Source organism: Castor canadensis, chromosome 2 (genome assembly GCF_047511655.1).
Source record: "Castor canadensis chromosome 2, mCasCan1.hap1v2, whole genome shotgun sequence".
In the NCBI taxonomy this organism is placed as follows: Eukaryota; Metazoa; Chordata; class Mammalia; order Rodentia; family Castoridae; genus Castor; species Castor canadensis.
In genome coordinates this window covers 157099164-157125126 of record NC_133387.1, presented here as the reverse complement: position 1 = coordinate 157125126, position 25963 = coordinate 157099164, and the positions used below count along the sequence as shown (strand labels likewise).

Genomic DNA, 25963 nt, shown 5'->3' with positions numbered 1-25963 from the left:
CCTAAGGAACTGAGGCATCCTGAGAGTGTGTTCAGGCTAAGGGTCAGAATAGACATGTGACGGGGAGCTGCTGTAGTCAGGAGAAGAGGGCCTGATGGGCCAGGTCACAAACTCAGGGGTCACATACCAAAGCTGGGGTGGACAACTTTCTGCAGCCCATATGATCTGAGCGATGTGTGGAGGTTGGGGGGGGGGTCTCAGAAGGGGAGGAAACCAACCCAGCACCCTGAGCAACAGAGAGACACTGGAGGGCCAAGGGAAGCCAGAAGCACAAAAGACCCCAGGATGGAACAGTAAATAGCAGTAACAGCAGCAGGAAGATTTAGGGAGCTTTGTGCAGCCAGACCTCTGACTTTCTACATCGGTGCGCATGTTGCAAAGCACACAGAAACGTAGGACAGCGGCAGAGTGAGCAACAGACAAGGCAACCTGCACTAGAAACAGCTTGCACACCGATCTAGACCAGTATGCAAACCCTTGCCCCGTGTCTGATACCTAGTAGATGCTCTGTAAAAAACGCAAATCTTCTTCCACTGCTGCTCCCAAGAAGGGACCCCTTCCCACCGCTTCCTACCGAGGATGGACTGATACTGTGAACGCCCACGAGTAAGCGTTGCCTCGCGATCTCTCATTAGGGGAAACTATTGCTGAGTAAAGCTGTCCCAACACGTGTGTCCCATCACACTCTCTCCAGTCTCAGTTTCTTTGTGTTTCCATTTCCAAGATGACAGTTCGCAGAAATTCTGAACTGAATGCGGCCACTTAACTAGTCAGTGCCCAGTCCAGGGAGAAGCAGGACTGGCCCCAAGTAGCATTGTACTTGAGGGGCATCTAAGTGGAGGAAGGGGCAGATCAAGGCCACTGAAGTGATCCCAAGTCACTTCAGTTTCCGGATGGAAGGATCTCCCCTACGCCTGCTGGCTCCCGGGTCCGCGGTGGCCCTCCTGAAATCAAAGCTACAACTCACCTTGGACCAGGGGCGCCAGCCCTCCGGTAGGCTGAGAGTTCTTACCCGAACTCCTCCTCCCTTCCCCGCACGATGACATCATGTGTTTGGGGCTGAGTCGCTCCATAAAAGCAGCCTGGGGGGAGCCTGGACTGCAGAGCGGACTGCACGCCGCCACCGCTCGGGCTGTGCGCACGCGGTCCTGGTGCGCGTCCCGCCGGCTGCTTGCGCTGCGCCTGCCGCCCAGGACCGAGTGCTACCGTGAGCCGCGCGAGCCGCCACCATGGCCCGCGGCTGCCTGCGCGCCGCCGCCGTCCTCTTGCTGCTGATCTTAGAGGAGCAGCCCTGCGTCGCAGCTCCGCTGAACGGTAAAGTTTGTCTACTTTCTTAACCGTCCGGGGCGCCCCGCCACACCTGGGCAGAAGGATTTTCTGCCTCGTTATTTAATAATAAAGCAAACTCATCGGGGGAAGGTGCAAGAGGAAAGGTGGTGTGTCACACAGCACACTTGCAAGAAAGGATGCTTGGTTTTTACGTAAACTGGATTGAGCGGGAAGCACATTGTCTTTCGAATGGTGCATGGCTCACAGTTGGGGTTAAATGTGTGCCTATTTTCTGGGCACCCTTGGCTTTGGAAATGTGGCTTGGGAACTTGCTAACCAGGATTTCAAGTTTGCACCCCCCCCCCACATGCGGACAGCAGAGGAAAGACCTGAGTGGTGTGATTTACCAGGAGGGGTCTTCAGAAGCCTCAGTCAGGGGTCAGTGTTTTCTTTGTGGGAGAGACTCTTTCTCATTCAGTTTTACCTCCATGTTAAAGGGATAATATATCTTGTCCTAAATTATTTTTTCCTGGAGGACTCTACTGAACGTTCATGTGTGTGTACGTGTACACACCCCCACTCCCACACACATTATTTCTGATTGTAATTAGGATCCTTATGCCCACTGGGCTGGAGGCTGAGGGTGCTCTGTAGGGTGAGAGGTCAAGATGGGAAAGGGGCTTGAACAGCGCACTGGAGCCCAAGGCCACTTAATTAATCTTTTTGAACAAGGCTACCAGCTGCTTTTCCCAGGGTGTCCATGGAGACGTTAGTGAAAGCTTCCTAAGTAACTGGTGGTGGCTCTTGTCCTTGACAGAGTTTGTCCCTCAATTGTGGACACACTTTTGGGTGCTACAACAGTTCCTGGACCCAGGCTGGGCTGCAAGATTTATAGAAGGACCAGGAGTATCACCAGGGCTGAGAATCGATTCTCCGTGGCTAGGCAGAGGTTGCGGAAGGGATCCTGCTCAGCAGCCGCAGAGCTCTGGGTTCCTTCCTGCGTGGAGGTCACTGTGCCCGTGGGCAAGGGCAGCGGAGCCCGGTGTGAGCCACTGTGGGATTGCTCTTAACTAAACTCATCTTCTGGCTGACGTGATCTGCTTAATATCACCTTCCTCATGTGGTCAGAGAGAAACAGAAGGTAGAAGAAAGGTGTTAGATGAAAATGGAAATTCATTTTGAAAACTGTGGCATGTTCCCCTCTCAAGAAAGCTATGCTGAGGCCAAAATTCACTAGAAATCTTTTTAGTTCTAACCTGTCCATGACATGGAGAGAGAGGTTATTCTCGTTCATGTGCCCTCTTTTCTAAAAGCTTATTGCTCCCCTTACTCTGGGCCAGCTGCTCCCCATTCTCCTCTCCTCCCCTCACTTTCCTTCCTCTTCTCCTCCTTGGTCCTCTCCCTCCTCACTCTCCAAGTTCAGGTGGGGAAGCTTGCAGTAAAAACCTCATTTTCACCTCATCTGAGCGGCAGGCCTAGCAACCCCTAGATTCTAAGGACACAGTTTTTATTGTGCACGTTTCTCGGAGTTTTAATTGTCTAAGGAGACAAGGTCAAAGCGAAACTCACTGAGGTGTATAGAATGTCAGTATTAAGTCAAGATTGGGGGTTGCAGAGCTAGCTGAGTAAGGGAGTCAAAGTGTGGTCTGGCCTCTGCCTGTAGCATTGACACTTCCTGCAGCTGGCACTGGTGAATGTCTAAGAAAAACCCTTGGGGTCAGGGGAAGAAGGATCAGGATAAGGTGAAGCCAATGATCTTCTAGAGAAGACCATGGAATCTTGGTTGCTGGGGCTGAGGGGCATTTCAGTGAACTCTGTAGAGCCTGCTCTGCCTGAACCTGATGTGGTGTCTTGGACGTCAGTTACTCATGGAAGGTTCTAGCACCTGGGGCAGGAAGCAGCAGGTAAGGCCCTGAACCCCTGGCCTGGATCTTAGTAAATGCTGTTTCCTTAGGGCATCTCTCTGCCCAGTGCTAGCTGGGTCTACAGGTTCCAACAGGCATCCCTGAGCTGTTCAAAGTTTCCCAGAAGGAACAGATAATCTTTTTTGGGAAGAGAATGAGTCTCTCCTGGCAAGGGCCTGCTCCCTCAGGAAGCCACTGAAGCCTTGGCTTGGTCTGCCCTGTGGGGTCAGTTTAATCCTATTGAGACTCCTGCCCCTAAAGCTGGAGGTGGGGAACCAGCGGATGCTATTCTAGAATAAAGCATATACACTTCTATGCAAGCAATGCACATACTTTGCACACAGCTTCCTATAGTCACATCTGAGCAGAGAGTGAATCTGGGCAGATCTCTACCCATGAACCCTAGGAACTCATCGATATTTTCTGTGCTGCTTCTCCTCAGCCCTGGAGCCCCTCCCAACACTGTCATTTATACCCAAAGCACCAAGTTCCAAGGACCAAGCAGACTTGCTCAGAGAGAGGAAGGCAGGAAATGCTGCCTCAATCAATAAGGCCCCAGTCCTGTGTCACCACCTGAGAACTCACAAGCCCACCCATGTGGCCCATTTGTAATGTTCATTCCTTAGCTTTCCAGAGTGTTATGCTATGGCTGAGAGCTATAGCCCTAGGGAAACCTCAACTTAGTGAGCTTCGGGGAGGAGGTGCACATATTAAGGCAAGGATTTGATTCGGCTCGGGGCAATACAAGCTCCTGGCCAGGCAGGACTGCTCAGTAACAGCAGATGTTTTCTGGAGGCCGCCAGGATCTCTCCCAGGGGAAAAGTGAGGGCCGACTCCCCTCTTACAGGTGGAATTTTACATCCAGGGCCTCCAAGTGCTCTGCTTGGAGAAGTAGCAATAACCTGACTTTCTACATTTTGAAAGCCATGACTACATTTCAGATGTGAACCCACACCCAAAACAGTGAAGGGAAATGTGCAGAAAAGAGGTTCTACAGCTTGGCTCCAAGGCAATGATTTCTTCCCTCTCACCATTGCTTTGGAAAAGCTAGTAGGAAGCTTAGAGGCCTTTTCAAGTGTGATTTCCCCATGGTTCTGAATGTTTTCATCCAATCCCTAATTCAGGGGAGGTAATCTTGGGATTAGTAACTCCATAGAAGGTTTTTTTTTTTTTTGGTTGAGGGGAGGGTCTGTGAACCTGAACATGAAATTTTAAGTGTCTAACGTGTGGACATTTTTATGGGTAAAAGGTCCATAGTATCATTAGATACCCTGAGGCATCTTGCCTTCTCTACCTGCCGCTCCAAGGTTGAGAAGGAGACTCAAGCATTCTTGAAATTCAGGACCAAGTGTGGTGCCTCATGCTTGTAATCCCAGCCACTCAGAAGCCACAGGTAGGAGTGCCACAGTCCAAGATCGGCCCAGACCCTATCTAAAAAATAGCTAAAGCAAAAAAGGGCTGAGGGTATGGCTTAAGTGGTAGAGCGCCTGTCTAGCAAGTGTGAGGTGCAGAGTTCAAACCCCAGTACCACCAAAAATAAATAAGTAAATAAATAAAATAAAAATAAATTTAAAAAAAGCTTTATAAAACTGTCTGACTGCAAACTATGTGTTTGATGAAAATTGCCAATTAAATTGGAAAATTAAACACAATTAGAAACACAAGGCAAAGAAATGAAACAGGATAATAATAATAACAACAAAAAGTGATTAAACCAAGTTCAAAAAACAACAAAAAAGGAAAGGCCTCACAGATGCAAAGTGACTTGCCCAAAACTTTTATAAACCACCAGCTCCACTTATGATAAAGGACCAGCATGCCGGCCAGGTAAGTCTTACTGCAAATGGATTTCCAAGAGATCAAAGGACGTGGGTTTTTCCTTCTCCAGCTGTGCCTCCCGATCACAGAGGCACTGGAGATGCCAGGAGAGATGTGCCCCTTGGACACAGGGGGTGTAGCTCAGCTCCTGTCTCTGTCTTCTTTCAGAGATGAAGAGGAAGGTGGCAGGCAGGGTGACAAGTGCATAGGCCTGCAATGACTTAAAAATACATTTGCGATGTAGGCAGGAAGGACCTGTATGGTGTGAAGGGCGTGGGGTGGGAGGTGGTAAGTGACTTTCATTGTGTTCGATTCTCACTGAGAGGAGGGTGGCAGCTTCCTCAGAGACAATGCCTTCCACCTGCAGCCAGTGCTGTGCTGTGTACCCACGTGGAGCGCTCTCCAGGATGTGGTGTTGAGGGAGGAAAAGCAAGCTGCAGAGATGTTTCCAGAATGCAGCATTTGTGTGAGGAAAAGGGGAGGGGGATAGAAACACTCACGTGTGGCCATCCTGTGACAGGGCTCACAGCCAGCTAATAAACGAGGTGGCCAATGGAAGTGGGGAGTGGGAGGAAGAGCTTACACTGAGCAGATCCTTTGCCTGCTTTTGAGTCTTGAGCCGTGTGCAATTATCACCTGTCTAGATCGGAAAGCTTGGCTGGATGTATCTACTCCAGAGTGCTCTCCTCCCAACTCATGCTCCCCACATAAAGTCCCGGTCCTGAACCTGTGGCTGAGCATAGTTGATCTCACAAGCCGTGCTTCTGAGTCACACTCGGGAGAAGTTTCCATTTCTGGGCATCCCCCTCCTTTTCAGTCTTACCGATTTCAAAACAGAATCTATAGTGTCTTCCCCAGCTCCTTCAGTTCAGTTGTACTTACTTGCTTCTTTTTGTTCTTTGCAGGATCCAAGTGGACCTACGTTGGTAAGTAGAGATTTTAAATATGTTTTTTAGGAGATGGCAGTATTTAATGGGAAGTCCAGGTCTTTCATGCTCTGTGGAGGTTATTTTCAGGGATTAGAAAAACTGTGCTGGTATTATTGAAAGAGGGAACAAAGGCATCTGTAAAGAATTGTTCCAGGCTCAAATCTGTAATCCTAGCTATTCGGGAGGGAGAGATCAGGAGGATCACAGTTAGGGCCAACCAGGCAGGGAGTTCTCGAGATCCCATCTCAACCAATGGCTAGGTGCTGTGGTGCATGCCTGTCCAGGCCAGCTTGGACATAAAGCAAAACTAACCAACACAAGAAGGACTGGCAGCATGGCTTAAGTAGAAGATCACCTGCCTAGCAAGTGCAAAACCCTGGGTTCAAATCCCAGTACCATCAAAAATAAAGGTTCCACATGAGGGTTGCAGACTGCACTTCCCCCAAGCAGACAAGCCTGCTCCATTCACTTGAACGATGAGCCACAAGGTTAAGGCTTCCAGATTCTTGCAAGGGTTTCTCCAAACCTCCAGGAACTTCTAGGCTGCAAGGACCATGGGCAGCAGAAAGCCTTTCCTTCTCCCAGAACATTTATTCTACCACAAACAAAGAATAAAGGGATCCTTTCTCAAAATTTGGCTCAGGCCCTAGAACTTTAGCCATCAGTACATCTGAAATTAACTTCTTGTTGTCCTGTTTGCAAAAAGTGATGAATGAAGAGGTGACGGAGTCCTTATGTCTTATGTGGAGAGAGAGGAGCATCAGGTGTGCCCGGGGGTCTTAGTGGGACTGGGTCAAGAATCCACCCTTGGAGGCCTGCCAGACAGACAGCTGCAGTTGGCTCAGCTAAACTGTCGCAATGAACTGGTAACGTTGACATTGATTGGAGAAGGAACCAGAAGCCAGGCACCTGTTGGCTTGGCAAGTGCAGGAAGCTTAATAACATTTTGATAGGGGCAGCATCATAGAAGAGGCACAAGGTAGACTGTTTTGGTAAGCAGGAGGGTAGAAGTGACCTCACTGACCTGGGAGGCATTTGAAGAAAGCAGAGGTGACTGCCACAGTTAAAGCCATGAGATGCAATTCTGTGAGATGGCTGTAGACAGGGAGGGAGGCAGGTTACAACAATAGAAGCATAGATGAGGGGAAGATTTGACCTTGATATGCAAAGGTTAGTCTTGGAATGTTTGCCAACCCAGGAGGCATAGAAAAGTCACTGAATCAACCAACCATCTACCTGCAGGCCAAGATCCTCTCCCCTTCAGCACCATAGCATCCCTTAGGTACTTATTAGCACAAGGAGCATTGCAAGGTGGGAGGGTAATTAGAAGGGTGGGCTGTGTTCTGTAGCTGGGAATTACTAAAGTTCATAATTCAAAGCCAAATATTATAGGTAATAATAACAGGTAATAAACATGGTTCCAACCTCTGATTGCTTAGATGTGGAGAGTTAGGAGGACTTCCTGGAGGAAGCAGGTTTTCATCTGGGACTTGGAAGATGGGGAAGATTCAGCCAGAGGGAGGAAGAGCTGTTGGTACAGTTACAGAAACCATCAGGCAGAGGTCAGGCCTAGCAAGGTGGAATTCGAGGGAAGCACGCAGAGCAGGGCAAATGTCAGGGGCTCTAAGACCAGAAAGATAGGATGGGTTAAACAGGGAGTCCGGGCATTACCTAGCTAGTCCTATGGAGGGGATGGGGATAGGGATCAGGGAACACATCCGTTTTAGGAGGGTAACTTGGTGGTACAGGAGTGGTGGGGCAGGTGGGAAGAACCCCATCTTGAGTCTTCACATATAATTTATAGCAAGGGCAGCAAGGGGAAAGGGAAGGGCAGGTGAGAGACCAATAAAGAAAGAATAAACAGAGTTGGGCCACAGGGTCCCTTGGGCAGGCTGTGTATGTGTGGGTGTGGGGGGAGAGGTGAAGTGAGGGAGGGAGTGGGGGTGGCACACATGGAAGGAGGGTTGACTTGGATTCTGGGCCTTCTCTGTGTCATCCCCAGGAAGGCATTTGAGCCCTCTGGGCCTCACTTTCTGTAGCCTGGGGGAGGGATTGCCCAAGATCTTTCTAGACAGACAGTCTAGGAGATGCCTCTCCTCTTGGCATCTCAGGGCTAGTGGAAACACAATCTAGTCTCTACTTCTGGGCTCCCCTTCTAGTCTAGTCTAGTCTCTGGGCTCCCCTTCTTTTACAGCCCCCTGATAGAATGAGCCAGTGTAGGAAGGGGTGGGAAGAGAACATTGCTGCCTCTGCTGAGGGTGCTCCCCCAGGAGGGCTTCCTGTGCTGCGCTGTGGACTGGCCCAGGGCATTCGTCCTGACCACTAGCCATGGCCAGCTCTTTGCTCTCCTGCCCTGCCCAGTTACAGTGGCTGTTCGCTGACGATGCAGAGAACGGGGTCTAACGATGTGGGAACAGCCATGGGGTAGTCACGGAGGCAAACCTGCTTTTTATTAGTGGTGTGGAGTCGGCCCTCAGTGGGGACTAGGGGAGGACAGATGGAGTACAGCTCAGGAGGCAACAGGTCTAGGCTGGCAGCTGGCACCTGTGCTCAGAGTCATGCAGGTAAACAAAGGGCCCAGCATAGGGGCAGGAGAAAGCATTTTCCTGGCAGTAAGGGCACTGAGTGGGACAAGTCCAACCAAAGCCACATGCTGGTTTTCCCAGGGTGCAGTACAGCTTCTCTGCACGTAGACACTGCTGAGTCATCTTACTCCAGGCCTCCCGCTGCCTGCAGCACATGGTAGGACTTCTAGAAATAAGTGCAAAGGAAATTCTACCCTCATTCCTGGCATAGAGTCACCAGTCTGACCTCATGGGTGACCCCCAGAGAGGGAGGACCATCTGCCAGCCAAAAAGGGGCAACCCCACCCCTGCACTCCTCCTCGGGGGTTGGGTGGGGTTAAAGTAGCAGCCTTATAGCTCCTTATATCTGGTAGGTTTAGAATTTCTGAGGCTCCATCACCAGGGGGAAGGGTGAAGAAGCCCAGGCCCCCCACTGGAACACTGAGGTCAATGTCCAGTCAGCACTGCTAAGCCTGAGTTTCATCTGCTCACAATTGCAGGGCCACTGCAAGTCAGGTTGTCATGTGAGCCAAGAACAAACTCCAGCCCACTAAAGTGAATCTGTGTGGCTGAAAGTCAGAGTGGGTGCCCTGGGTGTGGGGTGGAGGTGACTGGAAGGCCCAGGAACAGAAGCTGTTCTTGTTCCAGCTTTTGACATGGGTGCTGTGTTGAGTTTGTGGGAATTCATCAAGCTTTGGCTTATGATACATGCACTGGTTTGTGAGTGTGTTAATGGCACTGGTGCAGTCTGTGATCAGGAGACTTCCAAATTCTTTGTTTCCCACCAGGAAGAATCCATGGCAGGACATGTGGGTGTAAAGGGAGTTTATTAAAAGTTAGAGAAGATAAATACAAAGGGAAGCATGGTGGGGCCCTGGTGGAAGCTGGAAGCTGAGAGAGCATGTTTCTGCTCTTCAGGTGTTTTTAAAACCTACGATAAAGCCAGGTGCTGGTGGCTCATGCCTGTAATCCTAGCTACTCAGGAAGCAGAGATCAGGAGGGTCACAGTTTGAAACCAGCCCAGGCAAATAGTCTGAAAGACCCTATCTTGAAAATCCTTCACAAAAATAGGGCTGGTGGAGTAGCTCAAGGTGAAGGCTCTGAGTTCAAGCCCCAATACCACAAACAAAACAAAAAACCCACAAAAACCTATTGGACAGGAAGAACCAGGTGATTCCCATCCAATAGCCAATGAGCAGGGAGGGGCGGGGCAGTGCCCAGCCAGGTGAGGGAATTCCTGAGTCAAAGCACGGTTAATCTAAGATGTAATCTTTTTCTATGAGTCCCAGACTTTCCTTAAGTTTAGCCTACCTCAAGTATATTGGATTCAATAAAAAAGATAAAAAGTTCCAGTCTGCTGGGAGCATCATCCTTACCTTGACAGGTTTGTTTTTTAAAACCCTTTCCCAAGAAACAAAAGAAAAATCTAGCGTGCTTGCAACATTAGGGTAACCAGGAGGGGACAAATGCATTGGGCTTAACAGCCCAAGAGCCCATCATGTGGGTAGAGAATGGGCACACTGCTCCCATCCTGATGTACCAGACATTGGTTGGGTGTACCTGGGATGCGAGCTAGTTCAGAAATAGACAAATAAATGCCACTACTTGCAAGGATCTGGGACAAGGAAGACAAACCTTAAAGGGGATGTGATGGCAGGGGAACATGGATGCCAACTGCAAGTGCCACCTGTTCCCAAGGCACAGCCCCGCAGGCTGTCCGTGATACCAGACCCTTTGTCCTTGTTCACAGAACTCAAGAAAAATGGGCGCTTAGCTTGGGGGTGCCAGTGGTGGGCTTCAGTGACTCACAGGCCCTCCTTCCCAGCTTGTTGGTGCTGGCTGCATGGCCTCAGCTGTTACCCAGGCACTGCCATGCACTATTCACATTGTGGTCCTTTCTCCACTTCTTGGCTCCTTTCCTAGACAATAGAGTCTCCATCTTAAAGAACTTCTGTTGGAGTTCATTATGGGATTCTCCATCGGGGCACACCTCATGTTCATCTCAGGTCTACAGGTCCTGCCTCCACCCGCCTTCTGTCCTGCTACCTACTGCAATATTAAGATGCTGCCACTGAACTTGCCCTGGGGCTCTGCACCCTTTCCAACTCCTTCCCAAACACTAAGAACTAGAGATGGAACACATGGGAGGGAAACTGTACTTCCTATTCTCTAGCAGGGCTAGAAGCACCAGAATAAAGAGCAGGCCTCAGAGCCAAGGGTAAGGAACATGGCAGTGAGGGAGCATGTGTGATTAAAAGTCTGATTTAATTAAGGGGGCTCTTGTCTTTCTCAAGGGTAGAGAGGCTTAGCCAACTCAAAACACTCAGGCACCTTCTTCCTGAGGACGAATAAGAGGCCCAAAGCCATTTTTTGGAGAACAGGAAAAGGCCAGCTGTGTTTTTCATACCAGGGAACTGAATCCTTATAAACCCTATGTCTTGAGGATTTCCCTTGAGGCTAGCAATCTGACCCCCTTTCATTTATTCAATCTGAGCTGTAGTTCCAGTTACTTCTAATTAAAGTTGTGACATCTAGGGTCTGTTTGGATGTGGGTGATCCGCCTACTTGTAATTATTCTCATCTTTTTTGAGGTGCAGAATTGAGGTTTCATGAGTCCTGAAGGGTCTTGGCCTGTAGTTGCAAAAGCACTTGCTTGTTAGGAACCATAGATAGCCTTACTGGCTAAGTAAAAAAGATAGGGATACCATTGAGGGGGTGGGGAGGAGAGGGAGGGGGTGGGGTGAGTGGTAAGGGAGGGGGTGAGGGGAGGGGGGAGAAATGACCCAAACATTGTATGCACATATGAATTAAAAAAAAAAAAAAGAAAGATTAATACCAGTATTAATTCCTAAAGACTGGTGTAGTGGCACTGGTGGGTGTAGGGGCAGTGGGGGTGGGGTGGAGCTATGCGTTAGTGCTGCAGAGAAACAAGAGAAAGAAGTAGGAAGTATAGAGAGCCCAGAACCAGGCAGACCTCTGTGGAAATACCTACTAGGCCCCTTTTTGGTGGATGGTCTTAGGAAAGTAACTTGACCTCTGTGCCTCAGTTTCTTAGCTACAAAATGGGTGTGATAGCATCTTCCTCAGTGTTTCTCGAAGTGTGGTCCCTGGGCTGGCACCACCAGTATCATATGGGGCTCTGCATGTGGCTGTGAGAAATGCAAATTCTCAGCTCAGCGCCAGGCCTACCTAGTAATCAGGAGCTCTGTGGGTGGGCCCAGCCATGCATTTTGGCAAGCCCTCCAGATGATTCTGGTGTGCACTCTTCATAGGGCTGTGGTGAGGATCAAGTAAGATATCCATGAAAAGAGGTGAACCCAAAGCTAATAGCCATTTTCCATGCCTTTGTGGCACAGAGCTATGGTGCGGACTAAGTTAGCTGGTCTGTGGGAAGTGCCTTGTAAACCTTAGAGTGCCAAATGCACCACAGGGGAAAGAAAGACTCAGCCTCTTTACTTGCTCTGAACTGGGCGTTTTCATGACTGGGTGGTACTCCTTTTACATTCTGAATAAACAAAGGGCATTTCCTTTTGAGAAAGACAGGATTGAGCAAAACACAACAGCTCCTAGCTCTTTTCCCAAGAACTTCACAAGCCAGAATGTTCTTTTTGGCTTTGTCCTTCAGACCACGGTGAAGCTGGATCTAATCTTCCTGGGGCCTTCCTGACACTTAGGGATCAGGAATCCCGCTCCAAAACGCGACTGCCTCAGCCATGCAGTGGATCTCCCAGAAGCAAACACGCCCTCCCTGTCCAGGCCATGGGCTTGCCCTGAGAACTTGCCTAAAAGAAAGCTTTAAGGCAAAAGGCCTGAACTCAAAGCAGGTGCGAGGAGGCTCCAGGCAGGGACTAGAAAGTCTGGTTTTCCTTGAGTGTACTAGTCATTTTTTTTTTATCACTGTGACAAAATACCTAAGAAAAACAACTTAGAGAAGGAAAGATGTATTTTGATTCACTGTGTCAGAGATTTCAGTCCATGGTCAGCTGGCCACTTTACTGTGGGCTTGAGTGAGGCAGAGCACCATGACGCAGAGGGTGTGATGGGCAGAGCTGCTCACCTCATGGCAGCGAGGAAGCAGAGAGCCAGGAAGGTGGGCGGGGGGAGATATGCCCTTCAAACGCAGCCCCCAGGCTGGTGGAGTGGCTCAAGTGGTAGAGTGCCTGCCTAGCAAGTTCAAGGCCCTAAGTTCAGATGCCAGTACTGCCAAAAACAAAAGACCCAAATACAGCCCCCAGTGACTTACTTTTCCAACCAGTCCTGCCTTCAGATAGCTTATTGAACTCATTAATGGATTAATCCATTCATCCATTGATGAAGTTAGCACCTTCATGATTCAATCAAATCTCAGTAGCTCCATCAACTGGTACAGAACCTTCAACACAAGAGTCTTTGTTGGAGATGCTTCATATCCAAACACAGCAGTGAGGAATGGAATGGATCAGAGACTGTTTCAGCAGGACACCATGATCTCTGAGCCAGCTAGGCCCTCTTTCTTGGTGGGTTTTGTCTATGGGGGGAGGCAGGGGAGCGGTGGGGAGGGAGAGAGAGAAGGAGAGAGAGAGAGAGAGAGAGGGAGACTGCCATGGTAAAAGACCCTACTTTAGTATCTCTGGAGTAGACTTTATAACCAATGGCATCTCAAATCAATAAAATATGATAGTTGTTCCGCAAATACTCATTGAGAAGCACCATGTTAGAGGCTAAGAACATGGAGAAAGGGCATAAATGATTATTTTCAACAGTTAAATAGTGAAAGCAGTGGAGGCAAAAAGATGGAAATAATGGCTAGTATGCTCCCATCCAGCAGCATGCAGGAATGATGGGAAGTCACTAGAGTTTTGAACTGTAGTTTTTCTCAACTTTCAGTCAATTCACAACTCACATATGCTTTTTGGTAGTGTTGGGTTAGTATTACGAGTACTTATGACCAAGTCATTTAGGTGCTGTTATTTTAGTTCATCAGAGTGTCCCTTTAAGGAGCAATCTTTCCAGTTGCCTGCCAAGAATTCGATATATGCCAACCAGGAAGAAACAAGTACTAGCTGCACCTCCGTGCATCTATAAAAGTTGGCTTAGAACTAGTGCAATACTAAGTACCATGATTCAGTTTGCTCGCCTCACCTTGTTCAAAGATTTTGTAATCCTTGACATGTGGCTAGATCAGCTGTGGGATCACTGGTGAAATGGGGAGACCCGTCAGCTCTCATGAGGACGCCTGAGACTCAGCACAAGAGGGGCCTGCTGCTGCTCCTTCCAGGATGCGTGCTGCAGCTATGGTGCCTCGGTCAGGATGAGGCTGAGATTTACTTAGTGACCCCATGGGAACATTGGCATACAGGCCTGGTGCTCTCACAGGGTGGCCCCTCCTTAGTGCTCCTTCTTCTGGGAGCTGCATGAGAAGTGGAGAAAGAAGAAAAGGTGACATTCAAGGTTATGGAACAAAGCTGTTTTGTAGCAGGTCTGAGGTAGTCATGTAAATGACCGTTTCCCTTTTTGGCTATGGCTACCAGAAAGCCCAGAGACAAATTGGTAGCTCCAAATTGAATAAATGTCTATTTTTTTAAAAACAAATTAAAGAGTTAAAAACTTCCTATTGATTAATTAACAACAAGCATAAAAACCAACCGGAATTTTTAATTCACCTGAGATAATTGGTTCACATCATTCCACAAATATTTATTGAGTGAGTACTAGGTGCCAACATTGGACTAAGGAAATAGACAAGCATTGGTGTGAGGAAATAGTGAACAAGGCACGACCTGTGCCATTATGGGACTAGGAGTGGGGGGAGGCAGCCAGTAAGCAGATCCTTATAATACAGAGGAGAGACACCTGATGAGTGCTTTGGGGAAAGGAGCAGAGGAGGCTGAATACCGAAGGTCATGTAAGAGCTAGCCAGGCATTTGAGACAAGTGACGACCTGTGTAGCAGTTGCCTAGGAGGCTGGTATGTCCAAGGATGATCCAGGATCTCAAGGAGGGAGGGCCTTGAAGATGACCAGAGCTACAGGGGCTCTTGAACCAGCTGGGGAACAATGGAGAGCTGCTAGCACAGTCTGGGGAGAAGTCCAACATGGTGGGAAAGCATTTGAGAAGATTCTGGCTGCAGGGTGGAGAATGGGTTGGGTGTGAGACACCTAACATTGTGGTTAGCTGCCTGTGGGTGAGCGCCCATTCTGCTGGTCTTCAAGTATATTAAGGGGCCTGGTGGTGGTGGTGTTGATGTGGGGTGCCGACATAGCCATTCAAGCCCCACCCAGGAAAGCTCAGAGTCATCGAGTGATCCAAACAGAGTCCAAGGAGCAGAACCAGAGCTCAGGTCTCCTGATTGCCACTCAGTGGTTTTCCCAGTCCACTGGTAATAGTAATTGGTTTATGCAGGCCACATGTCCTAAGATCGTGCCATTGAGGAAATGCTAGGATTTTAAAAAAGCAAACAATGTAGACTTGTCAGGAGACCATTTATGCTGAATTAACTTGCTTTTCTTCCCCTCATCAAGACAAAAGGCTTGGTAGTTAAAGAAAACACAAAAGACTTAATACCTGTTGACATAAACAAACACTTGATAGTTCATGGTGACAAACTCAAGGGAAATAGGGATCAAAGACCAGTGTGGTTGCCAGGAGGGAAAAATTGGTAAAAACCAGTCCTTGTTATTACCATAGGCAGCACTGGGGTGAGAGACAGCAGGGTTCCTTTAGGAACAATTGTAAATCGATTTCCTTTTTGGAGTCTCAGGACAGGGCTGGACAGTTGCAGGAGGGCAGTGGATGGGATAGGAAAGAGCTCATTAGAGGGAGAACAAAGCTGGGCGCTGGTGACTCATGCCTGTAATCCTAGCAGAGATCAGGAGGATCGCGGTTCCGAAGCCAGCCCGGGCAAATAGTCAGCTAGGTCCTATCTCGAAAAAACCCTTCACAAAAAAAGGGCTGGTGGAGTGGCTCAATGTGTAAACCATGAGTTCAAGTCCCAGTACCACAAAAAAAGAAAAAAAAAGAAGGAGAACACAAGAGTAGAGGAAGCCTGTGAGGGAAGGAGGATGGAAGCTGTGGGAGCCACACAAGGGCCAAGAGCTGGCAGTGGAGACTGAGGGGAGAGGAACACTGACCCGGCCACCTGTGTTCACATGAGACCTACGCTCCTAGCTGTGTCTCTGCGCACACACATCCACACCTCCATCTCCCAGTGAGCTGGGAGTGAACCTCAGCTGACTTCTAACTTATGTATGTGCCTTCACATGTCAGCTAGAAGAAGTCTAATCTTCCTGAGTGCTGGGATTACAGGTGGACCCTACCATACCTGGCTGAGAAGTTCCCACTTTTGATAAACCTCATGGTGCAATGTGTCCATCAGCAAGGAGCTAAGTGTCTGCTCAGTAAACTTTTTATTCTCTGGGAAACAACTGACAACTGCAGGAATTGAATGTCCTCCTTTCGCCTAGCTGCTGCCTGGAGTATGGGGACTTCTTGGAGTCACGATCAAGCTTGCTAAATTAACTTGTTAGATCACGGCTGGAGAGTGCTTTTCCTCCACAGTAGCTTTTGAGCTGGACCTTGCTGCATGCAGGGCGGTGTCCTGGGGCCTCTGGAGGGCACAGGAGGGTGAACAAGGGACCATTTGCACCCTGTGCAGCATGTGGGGTGCCCCTTCCTGCATGTGGGGCCCACAGCCAGGCCCAGGGAAGGAGCTCGAGAAATATCTGTTGATGAATGAGGGCCATTTAGTTTTGGCTGTGCGATTTAGAGAAGGTACCAGGGAGAAAGTGACACTTGATCTGGGATGTAGGATTTCAGAGGAGAAACCAGTCTGAAATGAAATGCCATGTCCCCTTGCCTATCTCATTAGAAGTAAAAGAAGACACTCAGAGAACCCTAGTTCTCTGTGAAGTAAAAGGAGGACTTGATCTGAATGGTTGGAAACCAGCCTCTAAAGGGCAGCGTGGGGGCAAACGTGGGGAGAGAATGAAGACTGTTTAGCTCAGACAGGCCTGGGAACCATCATCATGAGAGTCCACGTGATCTAGACACTGACACCTCACTGCTGCCCTGTGAGATAGCTGTTGCCACCTCCCTTTTGTAAGTGGAGTTCTGAGAATCAAAGAAATGTGCCCCAGGTCACACGGCTGGCTGCTAGGTGGCAGTTTGTTGGATGGTTTCAAAGCCCTTGACCTTCCTGCCACACTCCACACCTCCTGGAGACAGAGGTAGCCTGTGTGAAGGCTGTCAGGTGTGAAAGAACCATCAAGCACTTGGGAGGCTGAGGCTGGGCCACAGCAAATTCGAGGCCAGCTGGGGCTACTGTCTCAGGAAAAAAAAAAAAAAAGCCATCGAAAAGTTAGTATTGTACATAGGGAAAACAGTGAGGGAGTAGCTTTAAAAGACAGCTAGAGTCAGAAAGGACTTAAATTATGAAAGCTGTTAAGTGAGGCATTGGGTCAACAGCAGGTCAGGGTCAGGGGTCAGGGGCCAGTCCACCTTTACCTTAGTTCAGACTCTACTCTGGGAACCTAGAGAGTTCATATCTTTTATCAGATCCCTTCTTTTCCTTATTCCCAAACTCCCCAGGGACTGTGTAGGGTATATTTCCGAAGTCACAAAGCCCTGTGTGGCTGCTTCTCCCTGCAGCTTTGGACTGTCCCCCAGGCCTCATCTCCTGGTCACCTCTCACCACTTCCCAACACTACCACTGCCCAGGCTGGGGACACTCCAGAGTGGCTGAGAGTCTGCTGAGGAGGAGAAGGAGAGGCTCTTGGTTTCTGGCTTGGCCTTGCTGTTTATCGGCATTGTGATTTGGGCCCATTCTAGTAAATAAAACTGCACCGGCACACAGCTCCACTCAGTTCTCTGTGGCTGCTTTTGTGCCACACAGCAGAGTTAGGTAGTGACAATGCCCGGAATACTTATGACCTGGCCTTTTGCAGAAAATGTTAGTCAACTCCTAATTAAAAAAAAAGACACCCAGCACATAGTAAGTGCTCATTAAATGGTAGCTGTGTAGAAGAAAGAACCCCAAACTCACTTGGCCTTGAAGTTTAACAAGAGATACAAGGCAATTATAACCTCAAAGGCGGATCCAAGACAGATACATCTGTTACCAGCACTGTCTGAGAGGGCTGATCAGATCCTGCCTCTCAGATGCATGGGATGGGGCCATCCTTGTTATAGCCATCAGTCTTACCTTCATGGACCTGAGTCCCCTTTCCCTCTCAACCCCAACTATGACCCCTCTTCCCTGAGGCCAGGACCCCAGTCCTCTTTCCTGCATGAGATGATTGACATTGAGAGCATCCAGCTCCTTCAAGAAAACCTATGTAAGGGCTATGTGGTCCCTCCTTCCGTAGGACCAGACAGGGCAACCACAATAGTCCTGTTCAGCGCTGTCAACCTCTGCAGGCTATTTCTTTGCTGTGGACTGTCCCATGTACTGTAGGATGTTTGCAACCCTGGCCTCTAATCACTAGGTGACAGCATTCCCCTCAGTTGTGGTAGCCATAATGTCTCTAGACATGGTCAAATGTCCCCTGGAGAGCAAAACTGTCCCAGCTGAAAACCACTTGGGGTCCAGGCACAGTGACTTGTGCCTGTAATTCCAGCTACTTGAGAGGCAGAGACAGGAAGATCGGGGTTCAAGGCCAGTCTGGGCAAAAAGTTAGTGTGATCTTATCTCAAAGAACAAGTGGGTATGGTGGCCCACACTTGTAATCCCATCTGTGTGGGAGGCAGAGGTAGAAGGATTGTAGTCCAAGGCGGCCCCAGGCAAAAGTGTGACACCCTAAAGCAAAAAGGGTTGTGGGTGTGGCTCAAGTGGAAGAGCGCATGTCTAGCAAGTGCAAGGACCTGAGTGAGTTCATCTCATGTGGACTGGGCCTCGGGAAGCTGGCAGAAATGTTGCTCTGGCTACTGCTGTGACTCTTCAACTGTCCTTTGCCTCTGACCTAGGAGTCTTGGGTCTTCTACCAATGTCTGTGGAAGTGTAGCAGACTGACTCGTTACCTTGCAAGTAGGATGAAATCTTCCCCCCACCACAGAGATGGTAGAGGGTCAGGCAAAGCCTGGGGAGGTGGTTAGGTCGTGCGTGATGGTCTCGTGTACTGCACTACAGAGCTTCAGATTTATCCTGCAGACTCCAGACGCCACTCAAAAACTTTTAACAAAGAGGTGTCAGGATTTGTTGCGCATTGATGTGGAGAGTGGAGGGCTGGAGGGTGGGCCTGGACACACAGGGCCAGTGAGGGTTACAGAGATGGACTATGGGTCTGAACAGGGGCTGTGCCAGTGGAGAGAGAGGGAGGCCAAGTTTCAAATGAACTTCACACTATCCCAAGAGCATTTTTTTTTCTGATCTAGAACTCAATGCAAATAACCTACTGCATTTATTTGTGGTATCTCTCTAGACCTTGGCGTTTCTGAAGCGTGGAGACGCTGTAGCATAGATGTGTGGGAATTAAGAAGTTCTTTCCTTTGGGTTAGGCTGAAATTTCTCCTGAAGAGGACCAGGTTTGATGCTTTGGTATGCACACCGCAGAGGCACTTTCTTTCACACTGTATCACTGTGTTAGTGTCAGTAGTCCCATTATTGGTGACAATTTTGATCACCTGGTTAAGATGATGCTTGATAGCCTTCTCTGTTTTAATGTTGTCATTTCCCCTTTATAAATAATTGGTGATCTGTGGGAAAATCTTTTGAGACTGGTAGTAGAAATTTGAATATTGATCATATATTAGATAACAATATTATATTGTTAAATTTCCTGGAGACTTTGATAATTATATTGTGGTTGTTTAAGAAAATGTCCTAAGACTGGCAAAGTGGCTCAAATGGTAGAGAGTCTGCTTAGCAAATGTGAGGCCCTGAGTTCAAATTCAATACTGCCCCTTCCCAAATACCCTTGTTTTCAGGAGATACACATTTAAGTATGATAAGGTATTATGTTCATCACTTTCTCCCCTCAAATGGTTTAGAAATAACAATAATATTAGAGGGGAGGGTGGGGGCGAAGTGTTAATTGGTGTTTCTAGGTGAAGAACAGTTGACAATTTATTGTGCTGTTTTGTTCAATTTTCTGCACCTCTGATTTTTTTCAAAATAAAAGTTTTTAAGTAAAGGCACCTAAAGGGATACTGTTCAATCTTAGTTACTGGAGTGGTGGGAGTGGGGGAGAAGGAGAGAAGAGGACAAAGTGAACCATGATTCTCAGGCCTTTGGGGTGGTGTGTGGTGCAACCAGCTGAGACAGAGTGCCTGGAAGGATGAAAGGAGGTGGAGGATGTTTTGGAGGGAGAGTGGGGAAGAAATGGTACATTTGGTTATTTAAAAAAATTTTTTGTTTGCCTGTCTGACTCCCTTTGCAGCCATGCCTGATTTCAGGAACCCATGACATCCAGTGTGAGTGTCCAGGAGGCACGAGGAGTGGAGCTCAGGAGGAAATCTGGGCGGGTATGGCACTGGAGCCATGGGAGGGGATAGTGAGAAGAAAGGCCAAGGACAAAGCTATGGGACAGCTGGTAATAGGGGACAGGTAGCCTCAGAGAGGTGAGAAGGGGCAGCAGAAATGGGAGGATACTCAGACAAAGCAGTGTCCTAAAAACAGAGAAGAGAGAATTTAGACATGAGTGCATGGTGGGGAAGGACACATGCATACCTGTGATCCCAGCACTGGGGAGACTGAGGCAGGAGGATGGCAAGTTTGAGGCCAGACTGGACTACATAACCAGACCTTGTCAAAAAAAAAAAAAAAAAAAGAGGAGGAGGAATGGAGGAGGGAAAGGAGGAGGGAGGAAGGGAGGGGGCTGCAAGGCAGAGTACCACAGATCAAGTCCGAGCTGAAGCTCATCTGGACTCAGTGGGATGTGGAAGTCAGCAGAGATCCTGGGCAGAGGAGAGAAACTAGATCTGGAGCAAAAGGGGAGGTCCTCACGCAGTACATAGATATTGAAAACCCACAACTGTTAGTTCAAGGCCACTTTCAATTTAAACATCCAGAGTTTCCCTGACCCCCATTCTAAACACTCATTCCATGCTTCGCCCCCACAGGCTCACAGTTTAACAAAGATGAGTGCTGACAAGGTGGATGGGAGAGGGAGCGAGGGAGGCAGAGAAGAGCAGCTTTTTGTCAGCGGGCGAACAGCTGTACCCACAACCGCTGAGGAGCAGAGCACCAGTGACATTTTCTAGTCTCTCTCTGCCGGGGAAGCAGCTGTCACTAGGCAGCCTGTGCCTACACTTTGTACTCTCTCACCGGCTTCCTTTCAGTGCAAGAGCACATGGCCTTGTTTGGAATATGGCTTCATTATCCTGGTTGTTCAAAGTTTTCCTTTTCTATTCCGGGAGCTTGTATAATAGCCTCGTTGACCCCAGACCCTTGTCTCCTGGAAACCAGATTCTATATTCTCATTCTCCTCTCCTGGCTCCATTCACAGCTTATTTTCTAAAACCAGCAGGAGAAACACCATGTTTTATTTCAGCCAACAATTTTTTACACAAGAGAATTCATAGCAATTGATATATTTTTTGGTGGGACTGGAGTTTGAACTCAGGTCTTCACACTTGCAAAGTAGGCACTTTATGGCTTGAGTCACTCCTCTAGTTCATTTTGCTCTGGTAATTCTGGAGATGGGGGTCTTGTAAACTATTTACCTGGGGTGGCCTTTAACCATAATCCTCCCGATCTCAGCCTCCCAAGTAGCTAGGATAACAGGTGTGAAGCACTGACACCCAGCTAGGGAATTCATAGCAATTTAAGCAGTTAACTATTTAAATTATAGTCAAATGCAACCCTATGAATGGATAAATGAATTATGGTATATGCATAGAGTGGAATATTATTCAGCCATAAACAGAATGAAGTACAGATACATATTAAAAGGATGCATCTTGAAAACAAGATAAGTAAAAGAAGCCAGTCACAAAAGACCACCTACTGTATGGTTCTATTTGCATAAAATAACCAGAATGGGCAATTCCATAGGGACACAGTAGATTAATGGTTGCCAAGGGCTGGGAGGTGGGAGAATGGGGAATGAGTACTTACTAAATATGGGGATTCCTTCTGGAACTAAATAGTGTGATGGTTGCACAACGTTGTGAATTTCACAATATCATATTGGTAGATTTTATATCTTATTTTACCAGTAATAAAAATAAATTAGTTAAAAAACAAAAAACCCCAGCAACCTGGCCTTGGATCAGTGAAGAACTTCTACCAGCTCTCCTCAACTTTTGCTGCATATAAGCATCACCTGGGAAGCTTTTAAAAGCTTCCTTGCTCAAGACCAGTTAAATCAGGCCAGGCAATGTTGAAAGCTCACAGAGATTCTTGTGTGCAGCCAGGGTTGAGAAAAACTATTCTAGACCAGTGGTGCTCAAAACATGACGCCCAGCCAGCCCAGCAGCATCAGCACCGCTTGGGAATGTGTCATGGCAACGCAAGTGCCAGGGCTTCATTCTCCAAACTCCAGAATGAGAAACTCTGAGGGTGGGGTCCAGCAGTCTGTGTTTTAACAAATCTAGGAGATTCTGCTGTGCACTGAAGTGTGGCAACTATCGTTCTGAGTCTAGACAAGTGAAGAAGAAGAGAACCTTCCTCAACCGCTGAGTTTCACCAAGCATGTGCCATGTTGGCTCTATGGCGGCTGCTGTACTATATAAAGAATTATCCCAGCTTGCCACAAGCATTGAGTGGGTTAGATTTTTGGAAAAGAAGTTGTGCGTTACAGTAAGATGCACCTTTTTATGCTGAATAAGTCCACTGTATGTCTAGACCCCATTTTGTTTATTGGCTCATCTGTGGATGGACACAGGTTATTGTCACCATTTGTCTACTGCAAATGATGCTGCCGTGAATGTGGGCATATGTGTAGTTGATTGAGTCCCTGATTTGAGTTCCTTCAAGTGGAATTGCTGGATAATAGGGTAATTCCATATCCGACTTTCTGAAGAAATACCAAACCATTTTATGTTCTCACTAGCAATGGATGGTTGGAATGGTGAAAATGTTATTTCATGTATGGTCTACCACAATTTTAAAAAAAATTAAGGAAATGACATAAAAACAGGGTTAGGAAGGGAAATCATGTTCTTCGTGGTTGACATTAAATACAAATGACCTTAAACACTCTAGCTAATTATACAAAGGCTGCACACGTAACAGTGCATTAAACAGATGATATCTATAGTCTTTTTGGTTCCAGGTTGGTAACTGGTCCTTACCTGAACCTGGAGCCCCTGTTCTTAATAATGTTTTTGAGAAAGAGAGGACAGGACGTCTGGCCAAACTGGTGGCCACACACTGTTACAGACTCAGGATTTTCTCATCTAGCACAATCCTCTTGTCCATGAGTCAAAGAAGATCAACAAGCATGGCATGCACTGAGCAGGCCTGCCTCATTCTCATTATCAGGGTTAGGCCATTACCACCTCAACACCTTGTTTCATTGTGTGTAGTTTGTTGCTTAGTTCAAGAACCATTTGCTGAACACTTCACAGTGCCAGGCTCTGCAGCAGGAGTCAGAGACACACAAATGAATAAAGCAAGTTGCCCATCTAGTGCAGTGCTTCTCAGCCCCCCTAGAGAGCATCGGAATCACCCGGGAGTTGTGTTTGATGACATCCTGGGTGCTGCCTCCACCCCCAGAGTCTGGTTCAGTAGTTCTGAGATGGGGCCTGAGAGTCTGCATTTCTAATGAGTTCCAGGGTGACTAGGAGGAGGAGGAGGAGGAGGAATTATTAACCTATGCACGACAATGCTTGTCTGGGAACCGCACTTTGAGAACCACTGAACTACTTGGGGCAGAAAGACTAAGTATTATTTGGTAAGTGTAGGTGCTGCAGGGAAAGAGAATGGAAAGGACCCTGCTGAGCTCAGAGGAGGGTGAGAGGGTGCCTCAGGGAGATCAGAAACAGCTCAACTGTCTGGAACCAAGAGAGGAGAAAGCAGACACAGAGTGGCCCAGGGAGGTAAGCGGAGCTTCTCCACCATGAACAGACTCTAAGGCTCAGGTCATGAGGTCCCAAGAGGGTGGCTGAGGTGGAGGAGCAAAAGCAAACAGACTGTTACCTGATTGTCACCCATTTACCTCTGGCAGCCTGGAAACCCCACTTTCCTCCCCATAAAAACCTTCGTTCAGAAAAAAACTGACAGAGTCCTTGATACCAGAGTCAAGAATGACCATGGAGCCCTTTTGTTCCATGAAGAGGATTATGGAACAGCATTATTGGCAGGATGGAGGGGAAGGACTTCTGGTGGCAGCTCCAAACTGCACCATGGGCCTCCACCACCATGGCAGAACTAGAAAAGATGCCAGAGTGGCTTGGAAAGATTTTTGTGACCCAAACAAAAATCAAAATAGTAAAGAGAAAAACCTCTATATAAAGTGTGGATTAAAGCATCTTCAGAAAACTCATCAACTTTTGTTGGTCTGTAAGATTAAAATCCAAGGAAAAAGAATGGTGGGGCAAGGCAGTCATCTTCAAGCTTTATAAGAAATGAGTAACCCTGGTCCTCTCACCCTTGCTCTTGACCTGCTCATTTGTAATATTAACAAAGGAAAAGCTTCCACCCTGTGATTCTTTGACCTCTGTTTGTAAATAACACCACCAGAAGATCTCACCCATCAATTATTAACCTATGCACCTGGCAACTTCCTTTCCATCTGGCATGAGCTTGAGCTTCATAGCTGTGCCTTTTCACTTAATAGTGATCAGAATCCAGCCACTGGATTTTTATGAGAAGTCATACACACACACACGACATATGTATCTAATCTAGCTATATCTTTTAGTCAATTTCAGGAGCTAAAATGTATTCTTAAAGTACTTTTAAAATGTGGATTCTATATCCAAACAACATCCTGAGGATGTGTGGTTTTGAGATGGATTTAGAAGGCTGCCTTCCCTTGTGAATGGGGTCTTGTGGCTTAACTGTATTCCCTGTGGTTTCAGTCACAGGACCAAGACTGATGGCAGACCCCCAGAGAGAGGTGGGTAGCAGTCCTCTGAATGGAAGACCTTTCCAACAAGTGGAGGAGGGCACATGAGCAGGTGTCAAATGATTCCTGCCGAACTTTGTCATAGAGCAGGGCCCAGACTTGGTGGATGCCTCACATACACCTAAATTATACCAGCTGTCTGCTGCAGCAGGCCTCGGAGCTCCCTGGATCCTCTATCCAGAATGCCATTCCTTAGCTTTGCTCATAGTTGGTTTCATCCCTTCTTTTAAGTCTTAACTTTGATGGTGCATCCTCCAGGAAGCCTGCAGTACCATGGCCTAGTTTTTGTCCATCACGGTCCTTGCTTAATTCCTTTGTAGGACTGACTGCAGATAACAGTTATTTAAGTGTGTTCTGGTTAAACTCTTTGCTTATTTGTGATTCATTAACACTCTTCCCTGGAATGTAATCTTCACAAGGACAGAGACTGGATTTGTTTGGCTCCACTGAGCACAGTAGAATATGCACATTTGTTGAAGAAATGAATGAATTAATCTCAAAATTAAATAACACTCTAAGAAGGAGAGTATTTAGAGATTTTTCTCCTTCATTCAATGTAGGAATACTTAGTTTTTGTTGCAAGTATAATCTATTTTAGTAAATATGTATTCATATTTGATACACAATCTTTAATCACTTTCATATACCTGCCAGAACTAGGTACAATTTTACCATGGTCATATTTCTATACAAAACAAACTAATCCAGAGCTTTTGAGGGATTAACCAAAAGCTTTTACAGTACTCAAATTTTGACGGTTGAAAGAAGGTGTGCCAAGAGCTAGTATGTGTCAACCTTGCCACTATAATTCTATCCGTTGGGGCAAGTTCTGATCTGTTTTTGGTAGCCAGCTGCAAGACTTGCCTTGGAGCCAGCTCCCAGGCAGACATGGAAGCATCTACCCCAGAGAATGTGATCACCAAGAAAAGTAAGGGGCAGTAGGCAGGTCTGAGGGGCCAATTTCAAAAGGCCCCAGGCTGGGTGTGGTGTCTCACATCCATAATTCCAGCTACACGAGAGGTGGAAATCAGGAGGATTGAAGTTTAAGACCAGCCCAGGAAAAAATTTAGTGAGATCCCAATCTCAATGAACAAGCTTGGCGTGGTGGTACATGCCTGTAATTTTAGGTATGAGGGAGGCATATGTAGGAGGATCATAGTCCGTGGCTGGCCCTGGATAAAAACCTTATGGTGGGGAGAGGCTCCAAAGGCCAATGGCAAAATTGGATGACAATGAATGCAATTTTTCTTTCTTTCTGTTGTTACTGTTTTTGGTCCAGACTGCCTGATCCTGTCTAAGTACAAACAATATTTATTTTCATTAATCTTGAGCACATAGAATGCACAGTGAGAAACAGTAATCAAACTGCACAGATAATTACGTCCTTCATGTCTCCTAAGAAACTTTATGTGTTTTTATTATTGTAATATATGCTATAATGTACATGTACCAGGTATATAAACATGAGAAATTGTGTAACCCATAAATTTTTTA

The 25963-nt window shown here is 47.5% G+C and overlaps 1 protein-coding gene across 5 annotated transcripts in view; it reads left to right on the top strand.

Moving 5' to 3' along the window:
- The first annotated feature begins 1088 nt into the window (after positions 1-1088).
- Positions 1089-25963, top strand: part of Ca12 (carbonic anhydrase 12) — a 51027-nt gene continuing 26152 nt past the window's right edge. For 4 of the 5 annotated variants that reach the window (XM_074066144.1, XM_074066143.1, XM_074066142.1 and 1 more), the window contains exons 1-2: positions 1089-1314; positions 5897-5917. In XM_074066144.1, coding sequence (XP_073922245.1) covers positions 1230-1314; positions 5897-5917 — 106 coding nt within the window. In that variant the 5' untranslated portion in view covers positions 1089-1229. The remainder of the gene's footprint in view (positions 1315-5896; positions 5918-25963) is intronic. The other variant, XM_074066141.1, reaches the window with a different exon arrangement.